The following is a 19,170-nucleotide window of genomic DNA, read 5'->3' as shown; positions in this document are numbered from 1 at the left end:
GGCCTTGTCAGAACAAGACGTCTTTGAGGGACCACACTCTGCACACAGTAGGTGCTTATCTCTATGAACAACCTGTTCTTTTACATCCTGTTTAGCTTACAAATTTTTACATCCATATAGTCAAACAAAGTGTTTATCTTCTATCTCAAATGATAATAAGTCACATGATTCGTCCTCTTCCAATTTTCCAATGTGCTTGTGAATTAGGAATTGAGCTGTCAGGTTGTATGCCTGGGAAGAGGGATTTCTGGACAGAGGAACATCTTTTAGAAGTCTTCTCTGCACTAGAATTCTCAAGGACCCAATTTTTCTTGTGTTTATTTTATTTTATGTTATTTTTTCTCGCCAAAATACCGTAGGTACTGTGTGTCAGGGAAGAGGTGAGAAGTGAGGTACATGTACTGCAGTTCTTCTTCTCACAGAGCTGATGGTCAGTGAGGATCTGTATAATGAAGCCATTGGGTCCTGGCGTAGGTGTCACGAGATTGCAGGGTATGTGTATATGGAGCATGTTTGGGGTTAGGTGGTGTGTTAGCGAAAGTGATGAGAATCGTAAGGAGCAGTCCCAGTGGAGAAGATCTTGTCAGAGGTCAGGAAAGGCAGGATGAACCCATGAAACCGTGAATGGAGATTGCCATCTCTGGGTAATTGATGAGGAACTGAGGTGAGGTATGGTTGAAGGACCAATAGTTCACTAAGAAGTCTTGGGTCCTCCAGGGCTAGAAGAGTGAAAAAATAGTGAATGTACACTTCCATAATCCATAATATGACTCTGGGCTTTGCATCAGTTCCCTCTTAGGTTTTTGGGTCCCTTTGAGGATCCAATAAAAATCCATCCTTACAAAAGTTCACGAATACACATATATGCCATATTTAGATTTTAGCTGCCAGGGGTTCAAAGACTCTTGAGTTCAGTTATGAGGCCTATGGCAGATGCTGTACATTCTTATCAGACTCTAGCAGAATGACTTTTTCCTCATTAAAAAAATCAGGGCCGTGGCGCGCTGGCTCAGAAGGTAGGAATACATGCTGTGTGGCCATGAGGATTCAAGTTTGATCTCCAGCACTCACTCACCCCCCTCTCCCTGGTGCTGAGAGGGGCGGGGACAGAGACAGGAGGCTCACCAGGGCTCCCTGGTCAGCCAGTCTAGCTAAAAAAGAGCATGAGGTTGAGGCTCAGTGAGAAACTGTTTCAGGGAAATAAGATAGAAAAGAAAGAGGAGGACTCCCAATGCACATATGCATATACCACACACACTCTCACACACATGCATATCACAAAACAACACACACATTCAGACAAAAATTAAAGAAATATGGGCTTCTGCTTAGAGAGGGACCATATGGTTTCCTTAAGTCAGTTATTTATATGATAGTTAAGCCCTTTCTATGCAGTCACATAGAAACTGCTTAGAAATTACCAGAGTCAGGCCACTTTCTGTTTTCTGAATCAACTCTTTCCATCTTAGAAATCCCTGCTTCTTAAATACAGAAACAAAACTGGTTTTGTTTTCATCCTTTGTTATGTCTGGAAGAAGACATATCAATGGCCTCCACTCACCTCTCTCACTCTCTCTGAGTTTAGAGTCTCACATTTGAGGTTTTGGGGACTGAGGTCACTGGAAAATCATTCCACTGGGATATCACTGTAATATGAGAATTTCCTGAGCTGTGCCTGAGAACTGTCTAAAGATAATCAGTAAGTTTCTGCTCGATGGATGAACAAAGTCTCAGAGTTAAATGAATCTACCAAGTGCTGTGTTAGAGTTTTCTTTCAGGAAAGTCAAAGCACATTAAAATGTTAAGAGCTGTGGGCTAGGGCTGTGGCTCAGTGGATAAAGCACTTGCCATGGAAGAATGAATACCTGATTTCAGATCCCAAGACCACACACAAAAGCTAGAGGCTGTGGCAGGCTTCTGTTATCCTAGCACACCCACCATGCCTATGAGCTGGGAGCCGGAGAAAGAAAAAATTTCCTGGGAGGGCAAGCCAGTGGTGGTGGGTAACAAGAATGGGAGACACTGCCTCAAATAAGTGAAAGGCAAGGACTGACGCCTGAAGGCTGTCCTCTGACCTTCACATATGCATGCCCATCCATCCACATTCACACACACCATACATAAACACATACACATTCAAAATAAAGATAATGTTGAAGAGGAACTCTTATGTCCTGCATGGTTCTGCTCTAGAGAAGTGGCATTTGCTGACACTGTCTTTAAAGGTGTAGAGGAAATGAATCTGATTTTAAAAAATTATTTTATTCTCCACCATATCCCCTTCCCATCTCAATCAGTCCCTCTTTTATTTTGATGTCATGATCATCATGGGGAGGGGATATGATGGAGAATAGAGTTTCAAAGGGGAAAGTGGGGGGGAGGGAGGGTATTAGCATGGGATATTTAAAAAAAATTTTATTAACATTTTCCATGATTATAAAAAAATATCCCATGGTAATTCCCTCCCTCCCTCCCTCCACTGCTGACCCTTTCCCCTTTGAAATTCCATTCTCCATCATATTACCTCTCATGGGATATTTTTTATAATCATGGAAGTTGTTAATAAAAAAATTTGAAAAGAAAAAAAATCTAATAAAAATTTTCTTGTAAAAAAATTATTTTATTTAGCAAACAGGGAGAAGGGCAGAGAAAGAATGAGACACTATGGTATCTTACCAAACAAACTCCAGGCACATGTGCCATTTTGTGCATCTAGTTCCACTTGGATAATGGCTGGCAGGTTTTGCAAGCAAGCACTTTTAACAACTGAGCCATCTCTCCAGCCCCCATATTATTTTTAAGGTAGGGTCTCACTCTAGCTCAAGCTGACCTGGAACTCACTCTGTAGCTTCAGGATGGTCTTAAATTTATGGTGATCCTCCTACCCTGCCTCCCGAATACTGGGATTAAATGTGTGCACCACTACGCCCAGCCAGGAATTGAATCTTTTGTTTGTTTGTTTGTTTGTTTTTTTAAGGTAGGGTCTCACTCTAGCCCAGGCTGATCTGGAATTCACTATGTAGTCTCAGGGTGGCATTGAACTCACAGTGATCCTCCTACCTCTGCCTTCCAAGTGCTGGGATTAAAGGCGTGTGCCACCGTGCCCGGTGGAAATGAATCTGTTAAGGGATCAGTCACCTCTAATTAATTATCCCTCTTTTTCTCTCTTTCCACAGCCTCTTGATTTTGAAACAGCACCAGTTTCCAACATCATGTTGCATGCAGAAAACCCAGAGCCTCTGGTGTCTGGCGTCCTATATAATGCCAGTTCATTTGCTTCATTCAAACTCATTGTGACAGATGTGAATGAAGCACCTGTATTTTCCCAATATCTGTTCCAAGAAAAAGTCAGTGAAGATGTGGCTGTGGGTACTAAAGTGGGCAATGTGACTGCCAGGGACCCTGAAGGTCTGGCCGTAAGGTACAGGACAAGAGGGCTGGGTGGAACACAGCCAGAGGGCTAAAGAGGGCTAGGAGTCTGGAGAAGGAGCCTGCACTGGCTCTAAGGCTGGCCTCAAATAGGATAGCCAGCAATTGGAAGCAGAATTTCTGGCCTTGGTTCAGGCAAGTGATACATGGGCAGCAATGCTGGGTGTCTCCAGCCTCCTTGCTACAGCCCCAGCTGAGAGTTGGTGAGGTCAGGAGGAGAGAATCATACCCCAGAGGCTGGGGTTGCCCCAGGTATTCTCTGTGCCTGAACTGGACTGGGGCAAGGCCTTAGGGAAAATCCTATTGGACTTCTAGATAAAAGTGGGTGTCAGCCCAACAGAGGGAGAACATGCTACCTTGTAGGGTGAAGGGAAAAGAGGCAGATGTAGAGAGCTTAAGTCTCCCTTGCCCTCAGAGAGTTGGTCTGGGGCAGCAAGACTCATTCCACACTCTTGGAGGGGTGAGTGCTCAAAGGAGTAAGACTAAACAAGATATGTGACTATTTCCATCTTAGTTTTTCATCAAGTTTTTGGTGCAACAGAATAAATAGGTTTGCCTCAATGTGAAGTCATTAATTTACTCAATATATATGCATGTGTATCTACATATACCTGTATAACACCTATAATGTGGTCTTTGACATTTTAAATATTATAAATATTTTTAAAATTAAAACTGCTTTGAATACATATATGCAGGTAGGTTTTTAACTTCTGTTAAATTTTTATTGAGGTAGGAATGGGCAGATCTGGTTTAAGGATGCACACATCCTTATGGCTATGGTGTGTTGCTCTCCAGGCTAAACTCATTGGTTTTCTTGTTTCTCTCAAATTCATGTTTTATATACCCAACTAATAAGTTCCTTTTATTAAAAATATTTTTATTTATTTATTTGAGAAAGAGAGAAAATGAGCATATCAAGGCCTCTAGCCATTGCCAATGAACTCTAGACACATGAACCACCATGGGCGTCTGGCTCATGTGGGTTCTGGGGAATTGAACCTGGGTCCTTAGGCTTCATAGGCAAGTGCATTAACCACTAAACAATCTCTCCAGCCATGAGTTCCTTTGAAAACACAAATATTGTCAGTTCACCTTTCTGCTCAGCACCATTTGATGGCTGCCTATGGTTATGATCTGGCTCTTCAGGTCTTTGTGGCCTCATATTTCTCACCCATGACCTTCGGAGTACATTCAGCACCACTGAAGCAGGACTCCCCCATGTGCACCAGCTTATTTTCAGCCTCTCTTGTCTGGCTGATGTACCCTTGAAGCACCTTTCTTACCTATGTTAACATTGGTTTCACAAGGATATGTGTCATTCCCATAAAGCTCAGTGGGCTTCCAGCTACTCATTGTATTTACCATATTAAAAAAATATTATTTATTTATTTATTTATTTGACAGCGAGAAAGAGGGAGAAAGAGAATGGGCACTCCAGGGCTCCAACCACTGCAAACAAACTCCAGACGTGTGCGACCCCTTGAGCATCTGGCTAACATGGGTTCTGGGGAATCAAGCCTGGGTCCTTTGGCTTTGCAGACAAATGCCTTAAGTGCTAAGCCATCCCTCCAGCCCATATTTACCATATTTTAATGGAATCCTTTATGTGTCTGTTTCCACCTAAAAGCCCTTTCTATAAGCCCTTCCCTTAGTCCTGTCTATTGCATACAGCTGGTGTTTGTTTAATGAGGGGCTCACTGAACCACCAGCAGTCTATGGTCCTGTTTTACTTAAATTTGCACCTCTGTTTGTCTCCTTTGAGGTGGCAGTATACTGGAAGGTCTCAGAAGAGGTGGCTTTACATTGAGTTCTTTACTAGCTAGGAAAGTGACTAATCCTTTCTTCATACAATAGGCACAAGCACTGTGTTGCTGAACGAATAAACTCTCCTTTGGAAGAGAGATGATACATACATAAAAAAGTTAATGAGATAATGATTCTGTAAATGCATTCTACATTACAACCAAATGATAATGCTGTCATAATAGCATATTGAGATAAGAACTATGTCTATTTTCACGCAAAATAATACAACCTCTCTTTTTCTCTTTTTATGAAGCTATTCACTGAGAGGCGATAAAAGAGGCTGGCTTAAAATTGACTCAGTCACCGGTGACATCTTTAGCGTGGCTCCGCTGGACAGGGAAGCTGAAAGTGTGTATCGGGTGCAAGTGGTGGCCACTGAAGTAGGTGAGAATAAGACAATCCAAAACAAAATGGAACATGGATTAGCCGGGAGAACATCAACAAAAATGAGGGGGGGTGGATAAGAAACTTGATGGGGTTAAATTACTAGACGGGATATAACCTTAAAGTCAAGTGGGAGATGGGCACAAAACCATGGGAAAATGCTCGCCCCATCTTGGTTTTGTTAGAGAACACCAGTGTCAATCTGGGCTTCTTCCAGGCAGCGGTGTCCCTGGAGGTTGGCCAGGCATCAGGGATGCTGCCAGCTTTGGTTTTCTGCAGGGGCAAGAGCCTCTTAAGGAAAGTTCCAGAGTGCCTGGCCAACTTCTGCCCCTCCTCCAAGGAGGTTGTTGTGGGTTTCTTCCAGGAAAGGGCCTGTGGAGCCTCAAATTGCAGATCCTCAGGTCTCATCCTTTCTGGAAGCAGCACATGTTTTATATGATGTTCCGCACTTGGGTATGTGTCAAATCACCAGCCTGCTCGTTCATAGCAACCCTGGGAGTCCATCCTTGGACTCTGATTCAGGTTTGGAGGCACCTGAAGATCTGTGTTGAGATGAAATGGGATGGATTTTTTTGAAGAAAGAGCTATTATATAGATAAGCTCAGGATGTTTAAACCATCACTGCATAATTTTTGCATTCTATTTAATTTAACTATGGTGATACAAGTTGTCCACGGGTTCTGAACATGAAGTTCCAGGAAAACTTTCAGATTAAAATAAAAAGAAACTCATAGGAATAGTATGTTAATCAGAGATAAGGCTGGTAATTAAAATACTGAGTTTCCTTAAATGGAATTTTCCAATTCCCAGTAGAAATTCTGTTGATCTTATGCTGATCAAGGATGCTAATTAGTAGTAATATATCTGCTTGGTTTACAAAAAAAAAATGAGAATGGAACAAACTATTATTAAATACGGGTTTAGACCAAAAAATACTAAACTTTATGATGTGAAGCTCAAAATTGGAGATTGGGATAAGATTGGGATAAGGAATGGAACAGAGACAAGAATCATCAAAATGGTCCCTCTGTGTGAAAAGATGAAGAAAAACAAAATGACCACAATCAGGTCAAACAAAAGTAGGCAGAAGTGCAGAGCTGTGTGCTGGCTTCGGAACAGATGTGTGAGTGGATTGGCTTTTCTGGGGGTGGGTCAAGGACTGCTCTGTCAGTCACTATCACATTGTCTATGTTTAACGTGGGATCATACAACTCCCAATACATCTGTGGAAAGTTTTTGTTGAGATTTGATGATGTGAACACCTTCAGCATTTTTCTTTGTGTATGCCCTAAGGGCCTCTTCACATTTTAGAAGCTTCATGGATCAGGACCATCAATCAAAACTCTGTTCTATTTTCAGTTGTTGGCATTGAAATAATAAGAATAGTTAAAACAAATGCAAGAACAGAAGTGGGATTCTTTGTTGGTTTAGAGAAGTTAGGCACACAGAAGACAGCTGAGAAGCACAGCAACAAAACAGGGCTTACTGGAATCCAAGCTGAGTGACAACGGGGTTTCCTGGAACTGAAGCAGAGGCAGGAAGTGTGGAAACTGTCTGTGTGAGGTCAGGGAGAGAGCGTCCATGTTTACACAGCAGTGACAGCCACACACTGCGCACCTCCTGGGATTACTTACTCGTCATCCAACACTATTATGAGACTGCTTCTACCGTTAGCTAAATTTTGTGCACAAAAAAACCAAGACATTGAGCAATTGAGTGACTTATCTAAGATCACACTGCTACCACTGGCCATACAACAGAGTACAAGATTTTTCACAATAGAAACATAACACTTATGCAGCCATTTTCTGTTTTCTGCTTATATGTGAGATCTTCACAAAGAGGCTTAGAGAGCTGGGCCATCATGCCTCAGGAAGGATTGTGAGGGAGGTTCATAGAGACTCTGGCCTGTCAGCCTGTCTACTGCTCACTAGCTGTTGGAACTTACACCATATAACTTCTCTGAGCTTTAGGCATCTATAAATGTACATGACATCATATACATATACATATACATATATATATATATATATGATATTATATATAATATTATTACACATATTATATATATAATATTAGCATGCAGTTTTTGTTAGGATCATTTAAGTATTTTAACCAGAAATAAAAACAGGTCTTTGCTTCTACAGGCTAATCTGCTTTGTGCTACTTTAATACTGATTTCTAGAAAGAAATATGATTTTGTCTAATGAATAATACACACACCTGATACCATGTCCCAACCTTTCGCTTCCTTAGGTGGGTCTTCCTTGAGCTCCACAGCAAATTTCCACCTGGCCCTCACGGATGTGAATGACAACCCCCCGCGCCTAGCCAAGGATTACACGGGCTTATTCCTCTGCCACCCCCTCAGTGCCACTGGGAGTGTCATCTTTGAGGCCACTGATGATGATCAGCAGTCATTTCGGGGGCCCCAGTTTGCATTTTCCCTTGGCAGTGGAAGTTTGCAAAATGACTGGGAAATTTCCAAAATCAATGGTGAGTTGTCAAATGTACACAAAGAAAAGGAGTGATGAATGAGTCATTTGGTTTTGCCTTGGTGAATTTTCAGAATTCAGCACAGAGCCTTCTTCCCAGCTTCAGGAAGGTAGGTCATGCTTTAGAAACACAGGGAATATCTTCAAGGGAAACAAGTCCCCAGACTTTGGAGGGGGGAGTTTGGGACCACAGAGCATCTGCTTAGTGTATATGGATATACACTAACAACTTGAACATCACTTGTGAAATTTCTAGTAAAGACAAGACACAGAATTTAAAATAATTTTCAAAATGTACATTGAAACATAATTGTACCATGAATTGCATTATCCAATGTGTCAGATTTTATAAGGATTGACATGTAAATATCACTGAGATCAGCAATTCACAATGAATATTTTACCACTCCCAAGTTTTTTTCTTGCCTTAGTACAATCCCTATCCACCCCTACCAACAAACTCATTCTCTCTTCAGACAACTATTGATTTTGTTGTTGCTGTTCTTATTTTCACAAATTTTATCTAAATAGAATGTTTAGTATGGGTACTTTCCCAGTCTGGCTTCTTCCTCTCAGCATAATTTGTGAGATATGTTCATGCTGTTTCATGTACCACTAATGTTTCATGTTATTTTTTATTGTGGAGGAATATTCTACTGTCTGATAGTATCATGATTGATTAAGCACTTACTTGCTGTTGGTCATTTAGATTGTTTTCAGTTTTTCTGTTAATGCAAAGTGGCTGTGCACACACATAGGCAAATATTTTGTAGGGACATACACTCATTTTTCATGGGCAAAACCCAAGGAGTAGAATGACTGGATCATAGCATAGGTTAATGTTATTTCATTGAGAGAGAGAGAGAGAGAGAGAGAGAGAGAGAGAGAGAGAGAGAGAGAGAGAGAGAAATAGAGAGAGAGATTGAGAGAGGAGGGTGGGGGGAGAATATAAGCACACCAGGGCCTCCAGCCACTGCAAACAAACTCCAGATGCCTGTACTCCCTTGTGCATATGGCTTACGTGAGTCCTGGAGAATCGAACCAGGATCTTTTGGCTTTGCAGGCAAACACCTTAACTGCTAAGCCATCTCCCCAGCCCCTAAGTTTGTTTGTTTGTTTGTTTGTTTGTTTCTTTCTTTCTTTCTTCTTTTTTAAGTAAAACTATTTCCCAATTTGTTTTTAATATTTTACATTCTGGCTACTGTATGTAAGTTTCAGTGCTTGGTATTCAATTGCTTGGCTATTCTCAGTTTAATTATAGCCATTCTAGAGGGTATATGTTAGTTTCCCATTATAGTTTTGATTGGTATTTTCCTAGTAACTAATGTGTTACACATCTTTTCATGTGTTGGTTTGCCATTCTAATATCTGTGTTGGCAAAGTATCTGGTCAGATCATGTTCCTATTGAAAACACTGAGCTCTTTGGCTTCTATTGCTGAATTGAATTGTAGGATATGTTCATGTACTTTGTCAGCAAATTGCATTTTCAGAGCAAAATTTAAAATTTCACTAATTTTGCTTATGTGATTTTTATAATTTGTGAGTCTTAAGTGTTATGTTTAAGAAATTTTTCTAAGACTTTTAGCATTTTCTTCTCCTCAAATTTTATCATTTTAGCTTTCACATTTAGCTAAGTCCTATTTCAAATTAATATTTATATAGAGTGTGGCAAAGATCAAAATTCTTTGTTTTTAGCTACCTAATTGTTCTAACAAGTTTATTTAAAACATTCCTTTCATATTGAATTATTCTGACAATTTTGACAAGAATCAAGTGAGCACATATGTGGATGGGTTTCTGATCTTTTAAATTTTTTTTTTTAAATTTATCTGAAAGAGAGACAGACAGACAGACAGACTGACTGAGAATGGGCATGTGAGGGGCTCCAGTCATTGCAAATGAGCTCCAGATGCATGTCCCACCTTGTGCATCTGACTTATATGGGTCCTGGGGAATCAAACCTGGGTTCTTTGGCTTTGCAGGCAAGCACCTTAACCATTATGCAATCCTGTCAGCCCTGGTTTCTGATCTTTTTGCTGCATTGATTTTTTTTTTTTATGCCAGTATGACTATCTCAGTTATAGTAACTCCATAATAAGACTTGGGATCAGGTGGTATCATTTTTCCAATCCTGTTCTTTGTCAAAATTTATATTATCTCTTCTAAGGTGTCTCCATTTTGGTAAAAATTTCAGAATGTAGCTTGTACATTTCTACCAAAAGAAGTCTGTTGAGGTTGTGCCTGGACTTCACTGAATCTGTGATAGTTGGGGAGTTTTAAATTCACAAACATGGCAGGTGTCAATGTTTATTGAGGTCTTCATCATTTCTTTCAGGAACATGTAGTTTTTGATGTGTCGTTCTAGTAAAAATAATTCCTTAAGATTGTAATGTTTTTGATAGTATTTTAAAATTTGCATGTCTAAATATTTCTGGAATGTATAGATGTAATTGAGTTTCAATACTGATCACACAGTGCAACCTGTTGGTCTCACTTATTAATTGTAATATTGTTTGGATTCCATAGATTTTTCTACATAGATGATTATGTCCATGGATGACAGTGTAGTTTCTTCCTTTCTGATCTGCATGTCTTTTGTTTTATCTTGCTGTGTCACTGGATGAAGCTTTCAGTATAGCTAATGGAGGTAGTGACAGCACAAATACTTGCCTTGTGCCTGACCCAAGACAGCCAGTCTTTTGTCATTAAGTTAGCTGTAGGTTTCTTATAGGTAATCTTTATTTGAAGACTTTACTTTCTATTCATAAATTACTGAGACTTGTATATCAGAAATGGATATTAAAATTTTTAAGTGTTTTGTTTTGCCAGGTAGGGTCTAACTCTTGCCCAGGCTAACTTGGATTTATATAGTCTCAGGGTAGCCTGAACTCAGCAATCCTCCTACCTCTGCTTCTGGAGTGCTGGGATTAAAGGCATGTGCCACCATACCCAGCTCTCAAGTGTTTTTATTTTTCTTGTGCATTTGCTCATGTGATTGTATGACCAATTTGGAGATTTTTGTTGGTTGGTGGCTTATATTGGCTCTTATAAACCAGTTAATTGGTAAAATATTATTTTAAATTATTTATTTATTTATTTATTTATGAGAGAGACAGACAGAGAGTGAAAGAGGGAGAGAGAGAGACAGAGAGAGAGAGAGAGAGGGAATGAGTGTGCCAGGGCCTCCAGCCATGCAAATGAACTCCAGACCCCCTTGTGCATCTGGCTAACATGGGTCCTGGGGAATCGAGCCTTGAACTGGGGTCCTTAGGCTTCATAGGCAAACATTTAACTGCTAAGCCATGTCTCCAGCCCATTTTATTTATTTATTGTTTATTTACTTATTTTTTATATGAAAGATACAGGGTAAGATATTATTTTCATATGTTGGCTTCATTTATTAATTTTTATGTGTGTGTGGATATGCCATGGTGTGCATGTGGAGGTCAGACGACAATCTTGTATTGTTGTCTCTCTCCTACCTTGTTTGGGATAGGATGGATGTCTTTTAGTGGTTTGCTGCTGGGAAGGCCAGGCTAGCTGGCCACCAGCTTCAGGATTCTCCTGACTCTGTCTCCTATTGTCCTAGGCATGTCAGGATTACAGATTTACTACTTTGTATCTGGGTTTATGTGACTCAGGGATCTGAACTCTGGTTTGCAGGCTTGAAAGGCAATCATGTTTAATCACTGAGCCATTTTCCCAGCCTATTATTTGTTAAAATTTTAAAAATTAAAAAAAATTGTTTATTTTTATTTATTTATTTGAAAGCGTCAGGCAGAGAAAGAGACAGACAGACAGACAGATAGATAGATAGATAGATAGATAGATAGATAGATAGATAGATAGATAGAGATAATGGGAGCACCAGGGCCTCCAGCCACTGCAAACGACCTCCAGACACGTGCACCCCCTTGTGCATCTGGCTAATGTGGGTGCTGGGGAATTGAGCCTCGAACCAGGTCCTTAGACTTCATAGGCAAGTGCCTAACCGCTAAGCCATCTCTTCAGCCCAAAGAATTTTTATATTCCTTATTTTAAGTATGAATTGTTCTGTATTTTTCTTGCAGTTTTTAAAATCTGGTTTTAATATTAGAGTAGTATTAGAATGTGTTGGGAAATGCTCTACCTACTCAATTACTTGTAAGAGTGGATAAAATTGGCATTATTTCAGAAAGTTTAGGAAAATTAATTTGCCAGTAAACACTTCTGAAACTGGAAGGTATTTTTTTGGTAGAAAGTTTTAATTAGGAATTTCATTTCATTGATATGATGATTTATACATTTCTTGTTGATTGGGCTTGTTTGTAGCTTTCAAATAATTTATTCTCTTAATATCTCTATCTATATATAAAAATGATATCACTGCATCCTTATATTTCTTTAGTTTGTCCATAGTCTGAAAACACTAGCTTTTGCTTTCATTAGTTTACTCTGTTTATCTTCTTTATATTTCATTGCCCAGATGTTTATTTTTCTTATTATTATGCTTTATTTGCTCTTCTTGTTTTATTATCAGGGTAGAGACCAGGCACAATTATCTGGAACCCTTTTTCCTTTTGTGGGCTACAGACTTACCTGTGTTACTTTAGCTCAGTCCACATTTTATTAGTTTGCCGCACCACAGAATTTTATTTTATGATTGTTTTGGGACTTATAGGTTATTAAGAAGTACTTCTCCAAATATTTGGGAAATATATATTATTTTACCCTTTGTGTTTTACATTTTGAATAGTTTTTACTTCTGTCTTTAAGTTCAATGAATGCTTTTCTTCTGTGATATCCAATTTTCCATTAATCCCATCTAGTATACTTTTCATCAAAGTCTTCACTTCTGTAAGTTAATTTGTGTTATATCTTTCATGTCTCTGTTAATAAATATCCTAGGTTCTTGAGCATAAAGAATATGAATACAGTAACTAGTTTCTTCTCCTTGTCTACTGTGGGGCATTTCTAGGTAGCTTTCCATGGGTTGTTTTGTTATTTTTCTCTTCTAGCATGCCTGACATATTTTATTAAACATCAGGCATTTGGATGCTGAATATTTGTGCATTCCCACAAATAATCTTGAGTTTCATTCTGAAATGTAGTAAAGTTACTTTGTAATAAAAGCACATGAAGTTAGTATGGTTAGACAGGACGTAGTACAACATTTATTCTAGGGCCAATATTTCCAAACTGCTGAGATAAAACCTATGAACTCTATCCGAACTGGGATGTTTTCTACCCTGGCTCTTGGGAGTAAGAGCTTACATGTAGCCTTTGGTGAATTCCAAGGACTGCTCCAGTTGCTCTGTTCAGTGCTTCCCTGGGTGTGTGCTCTGCCCCATAGTGAGCTGAGGACTTTGGGCCTCTATAGATCCTATAGAGTGTGTGCAAGGGCTCTCTTCCTCCCTGGATGACTGACTGCTCTGTGGACTCTAGTTACCAGTCCTCTCCTTAGCTCTGCTTCATTGAAGCTGCAATTCGATATGAAGCCTGGGATGCCTCCCCGCATTACACAGCCACCTGGGCATACTCTTTTTATAAAGAGTAATATAATCTGGGGATTAACAGTAAACTCGGGGTATTGCAGGACTTCTCGTTTTTTGTCTTTCTTCTTTCAAGGATCATGTTTTCATGTCTAACATCCAGTGTTTTTAAAGCCATAGTTTCATATATTTGTCTATTTTTTAATTGTTTTAGGTAGGAGAGTAGGACCTGTTATTCCTTTTTATAAATGTAAATTTAGACTATAATGATTAAATCCAATAATGTTGCCCCAAATTTTGGAAAAATTTCTAGGCATAAATAAGAATGAGTTGCAACAAGATCAAAACTGTCTTTAGAAAGTTGAGACAGTGTTATCTTTACTCTTCATTTTTCTTTTAAAGAAAAGTAGTCTGAAAATCCCATGAAATGTCACAAACCAGCTTCCTTACTGAGGACCCAGAGGGGTTCTGAAGGCTACATATGTTAGGATCTGCCAGTGTTTCATAGCTCATAAGAGATAGATTTGACACCAGGATCATCATCATGTACATCTTATGTGCTTTCTAATCTCCATGCTACACCTCATCAATGCTCATTATTTATAGAGTATATATTTATAAATTCACTTACATACTAAAATTTGTAACAAAAGAATTAGTACGGGCTGGAGAGATGGCTTAGCAGTTAAGCACTTGCCTGTGAAGCCTAAGGACCCTGGTTCGAGGCTCGGTTCCCCAGGTCCCATGTTAGCCAGATGCACAAGGGGGCGCATGCATCTGGAGTTCGTTTGCAGAGGCTGGAAGCCCTGGCGTGCCCATTCTCTCTCTTTCCCTCTATCTTTCTCTCTGTGTCTGTCACTCTCAAATAAATAAATAAATAATTAAAAAAAAAAAGAATTAGTACTCCAATAAGGTTTTTGCATGCATGGTCCACTGGCATGGTGATGAAATATTTGCCCAACCAAAGTTGAAAAAGTGATGCTTAGCCCTCTGGCTTCAGCTTTAACCAATTAACAGTTGTTCTTTCTGTTCAGTATTCATTAATTCAGTGTTTGGGGGCAATTTCTAGAACACAACTATTGGAAACAATGAACTGCCTTACTTAGTCTCATTTCTCCCAGGAAATCATGAATTGAAAACTTAAAGGATACATTAGCCACCTTTCTAGTGAGAAGATGCATGTAGAAGGATGTAGGTGATACTTGGAGCAATTTAACTTATATCAAACCACTTCCCAGTCACCCTTAGTCCATACTTTAAAGGTTAGTTTTAGTTCTGCTGAGCTTGGTGCCCAAGGTTGTTTTCATGTCATTCATTTTCTCCCTGTACCCACAGGCACTCATGCCAGACTCTCCACCAAGCACACGAACTTTGAAGAGAGAGCTTATGAAATCCCAATCCGCATCGGTGATGGGGGACGGCCACCCTTGGAAGCAGTTGTCTCCTTACCAGGTAGGGATTTTGTATAGGCAAGATAGGATAGTATATCTAACCATGGTGGCATAAGGAAGTTCCAGTCTTTGATATGGAATTCTGCAACTATTATTCATTTTGAAAAAAATTGTCCTACCAATACTGTTCTACTTTTCAGTTACTTTCTGCAAATGTGTGGAAGGAAGCTGTTTCCGGCCAGTAGGTAACCAGGAAGGGATACCCACTGTGGGCATGGCAGTTGGAATACTTCTGACCACCTTTCTGGTCATTGGTGAGTATGATTTCCCTGGAGTCAAGAATTTCTGCCCCTGGCCACAGAAATGTGAGCTCATTGCAGCATCTCACTTCAGGGGTCAGTCGGGTGACTGTTCATATGGCAGCCTGAGCCCTGACCAATGCCATAGGACATTCGGTCACAGCAAACTGTCCTGGCCAGGAGATACTGCTTTAGAAGTAGCCTCAACCTATCACTGTCTTAATAGCTAGCTCGGGATTTCCTTGCTAACTTCCATAAGAATCTTTGCATTAATTTGCTTGTCTCTACCATAACAAAGCAACAACTTAGGAAGAGAAAGCTTTCTTTTTTAAAAAAAAAATTAAAAAAATTTTTATTTTATTTATTTGAGAGTGACAGACAGAGAGAGAAAGAGGCAGATAGAGAGAAAGAGATAGAGAATGGGCGCGCCAGAGCCTCCAGCCACTGCAAATGACCTCTAGATGCATGAGCCTCCTTGTGCATCTGGCTAATGGGTCCTGGGGAATCGAGCCTCGAACCTGGGTCCTTAGGCTTCACAAGCAAGCGCTTAACTGCTAAACCATCTCTGCAGCCCGAGAAAGCTTTCTTTTGGCTCATAGTTGAGAGGTTCTCGTCCATAACAGTCTGGCCTGCTGCATTGGGACCTATGGAGGGCATACCACGTCCAAACCAGTTCAGTCACCAGTGTTTTGTGAAGAGGACAGCAATGCGGTTGCGTGCTCTGCTGTGTGTCGGGCCCTGCAGGACAGATACAGTGGTGGGGAAGACCTAAAGGGACCTTTGCTCACAGAGACCATGGCTCCATCTGCCAGTTAGGAACAGGGAGGAGTTGGCTTTGCAGGGGAGATGCTGTAGTATCTGAAATGCCACAGAATTTCCCTTTGCATATCTATTTGACTATGAGCCCTGGTTCTGTCAGACTCTCTGCTGTGCTGCCCGATTCTGCCTTGGCTCTCCACTTGGCTAGAGCTAGACTCTTGTAGATTTTTTTAAACTTTTTTCTTTTTTGGTTTTTAAAGGTAAGAATCTCACTCTATTCCAGGCTGACCTGGAATTCACTATGTAGCCTCAGGGTGGCCTCGAATTCATGGTGATCCTCCTACCTCTGCCTGGGATTAAAGACATGTGCTACCATATCCGGCTTTTAATTGATTTTTTTTTTGGGGGGGGGGATGGATTTTTAAAACTTTTTTTTGTTTTGTTTTGGTTTTCTGAGGTAGGGTCTCACTCTAGCCCAGGCTGACCTGGAATTCACTATGGAGTCTCAGGGTGGCCTTGAACTCACAGCAATCCTCCTACCTCTGCCTCCTGAGTGCTGGGATTAAAGGCATGCTCCACTATGCCTGGCAAAACTTTTTGATTGTCTACTAATGATGCCCTGTAAATTGTCCTCACTAGTTAATTATAAAGGCATTTTATTAATTTATGTGTACCTGACTGAAGGTGTATGCTGTCTCATTTTAAAGATGAAGGGCTGGGATTACTTCAAGTATTATTTGTTTTTAAATTTATTTGTAAGGAAAGAGAGAAACGGGCATGCCAGTGCCTTCCACCACCACAACTGATCTCCAGCTTCTTTGTATCTGGAATACTGGGAATTAAATCTGGGCTGTTGGGCCTTACAAGCATGTACCCTTAACTGCTGAGTCATCTTACAAGCATGTACCCTTAACTGCTGAGTCATCTTACAAGCATGTACCCTTAACTGCTGAGTCAGCTTTCCAGCCCTACTTCAAGTTCTCTTGCTTAGTTTCTTTGTATCTGGAATTTTCTCACCTGACCCAAACTACCATCACTTATGGGCCCCCCAAACAATCTCCCTTCTATATACTCTTCAATGCAAACAACCTCATGAGATAAATGGAGCATTGTGGTCTGGCCACTATCCATTCTATGTGCATTGTGACCATGATTGTCATGCCTCCCTTAAGACCTCTGCTGTGTACATTTTATACCAACAGACCTGATGTGTCGCTGTGTGTCTCTCACATCTCTCTGTATCCCAGGCTGGCCTTGAACTCACAGCAATTTTCCTGTCTCAGCCTTGGAGTTGGCTGTTTAAGAGCCAACCTACACTTAGTGACAGAAGGAACTTATTTTTCCCACCTACCTTAAAAGGCTCTTTTTTTTTTTTTTTTTTGTAAGCTCATGTGCCAAATTGTAAAGTTCTTACTCATTTAAAGAATGGATGTATTTGGGGATATGTAGAACTAGAATTCATAGGATCCTACAGTTTCCTGCCCTTATTCTTTTTGAATGTATGTATGTGTATGGGTGGGGTTATTGCAAGATTATTAATGAGCTTCTGATCATCCAGTCTTCTTTAAGCTCATGGATAAGCACTTGCCTTCAAATAATTCCCCTTGTTCATCTTGGGCTTTGAGAGGACACATTAGATGTACAATGCAAAATTGTAGGAGGTCAGAGACAGAAACAAGAAAGCTTTGGCTGTCCACTCAGGGTCCCTCAAAAGCATAGTCTGGAACCTCGAAGAAGGTATCAAAGAAGAGATTGAATGGACAAGTGCTCTACCACTGAGCTGCATAACAAACCCTTAGAAAAATTTTAATTGTTTTCATTTTAATTTTGATTTAAAAGGTAAATGAATAAAAATAATCAAACTTTCAAATGACACTGCATTTGAAGACTGCCTTTGTCTGATGGTGGGCTTTCTCTTGTAGGTATCATTTTAACAGTTGTGTTTGTCCGCATGAAGAATGATAAAGGCAAAAATAATGTTGAAAATGCTCGGGTCTCTGAGCTCAGACCCCTGAGTGGCTGAATTTGAACAACCAATGGCTGAATTTATGCATCAACTGTGATTTCGGCAACACAGCTGTTGAGGCTCATAATTTTACTCTTCACCCGACATGTGAACTATAATTTTGATAGGTATTCCTTATTGTCCTTTCATATTTTACTACTTAGAAATTTCATGCACTATAGACATTAGAAATATTTTCCATCTTCCCATGACAAGCCTTAGTTGCTTAACCCAGACCAAAAAATATATGTGTTTTCCTCCTTTGGGGAAAGATGAGCTGATAAAGCTTTCTGTACATTTTTGCTTCGTAAAGGAGATTTATCAGTTGTCTACCACAGAACTCCTTGGATTCCATTAGTTTTCTTAATTCCAGCCTGTGTCGCTTTCATCCTTTGGCATTACCTGGATTGAGAATACTTGTCAGACAAAAGAACAAAGCGAAGCCCCAGGAAGAAAAAGTCAAGAGCAGTCCCATCCATCTTCAACGAAAGTCCTACAACTTGGCAATGGCACATAACTGGAAGTTATCAAACACAGCTGTTCTGTTTCTGCAAAGACCAACTTTATAAACCTGAGCACAGGCACCAATGAGCCTCCAGTTTACTCACTACCAACTGTGCTTACATGCTGCGCATGTTTTCTTTATTTGTATAATAATATCTTAGTCATGTATTTAACGTGGAGGGAAGTAAGGAAGCATGAAAGTGGTGACAAAAATCAAGAATAAATGTTTGTTAGGTTGGTTGTTTTGTTTCCCTGATCTCTGCCTGGTTCTCTTCATTTGCTGGGGGGAAGGTCCAGAAAGCAGTGGTTACCTATTTGTCAAATCACCTGCCAAGTGGGATTAGTTCAAAAGAAAGAAAGGCTACAAAATAAGTTGCTGTTCACATTATTGTAGGTTTTATTTTTTTGAGGTATTCCAGGTCGGCACACCAAGCATTTTAAATTTTAAATAAGACAATGTGAGAAAGTTGACATTTTTCTGGTTCCTGGTGTAAACCCTAAAAGCATCTAATGGTGACCCACCTAGAAGGAAGCCTAAACTTGTTGAGAGAGGGTGCTCATGCAGCAGTGTGTTTCCATACAAGGCACTCTCTGACTAGCACAGGTTTTGAAGACAAAATTCC

At 40.1% G+C, this 19,170-nt stretch overlaps 1 protein-coding gene across 1 annotated transcript in view; it reads left to right on the top strand.

Moving 5' to 3' along the window:
- Cdh17 (cadherin 17) overlaps window positions 1-18,367 on the top strand; it is a 57,998-nt gene extending 39,631 nt beyond the window's left edge. The window contains exons 12-17 of the mRNA XM_004657030.2: window positions 3,177-3,421; window positions 5,492-5,622; window positions 7,879-8,118; window positions 14,925-15,041; window positions 15,181-15,294; window positions 17,961-18,367. Coding sequence (XP_004657087.2) covers window positions 3,177-3,421; window positions 5,492-5,622; window positions 7,879-8,118; window positions 14,925-15,041; window positions 15,181-15,294; window positions 17,961-18,061 — 948 coding nt within the window. The 3' untranslated portion in view covers window positions 18,062-18,367. The remainder of the gene's footprint in view (window positions 1-3,176; window positions 3,422-5,491; window positions 5,623-7,878; window positions 8,119-14,924; window positions 15,042-15,180; window positions 15,295-17,960) is intronic.
- Window positions 18,368-19,170: the final 803 nt, after the last annotated feature.

The sequence above is a fragment of the Jaculus jaculus genome, chromosome 2 (assembly GCF_020740685.1).
Source record: "Jaculus jaculus isolate mJacJac1 chromosome 2, mJacJac1.mat.Y.cur, whole genome shotgun sequence".
Lineage (NCBI taxonomy): Eukaryota > Metazoa > Chordata > Mammalia > Rodentia > Dipodidae > Jaculus > Jaculus jaculus.
This window is presented reverse-complemented; position numbering and strand designations above follow the sequence as displayed.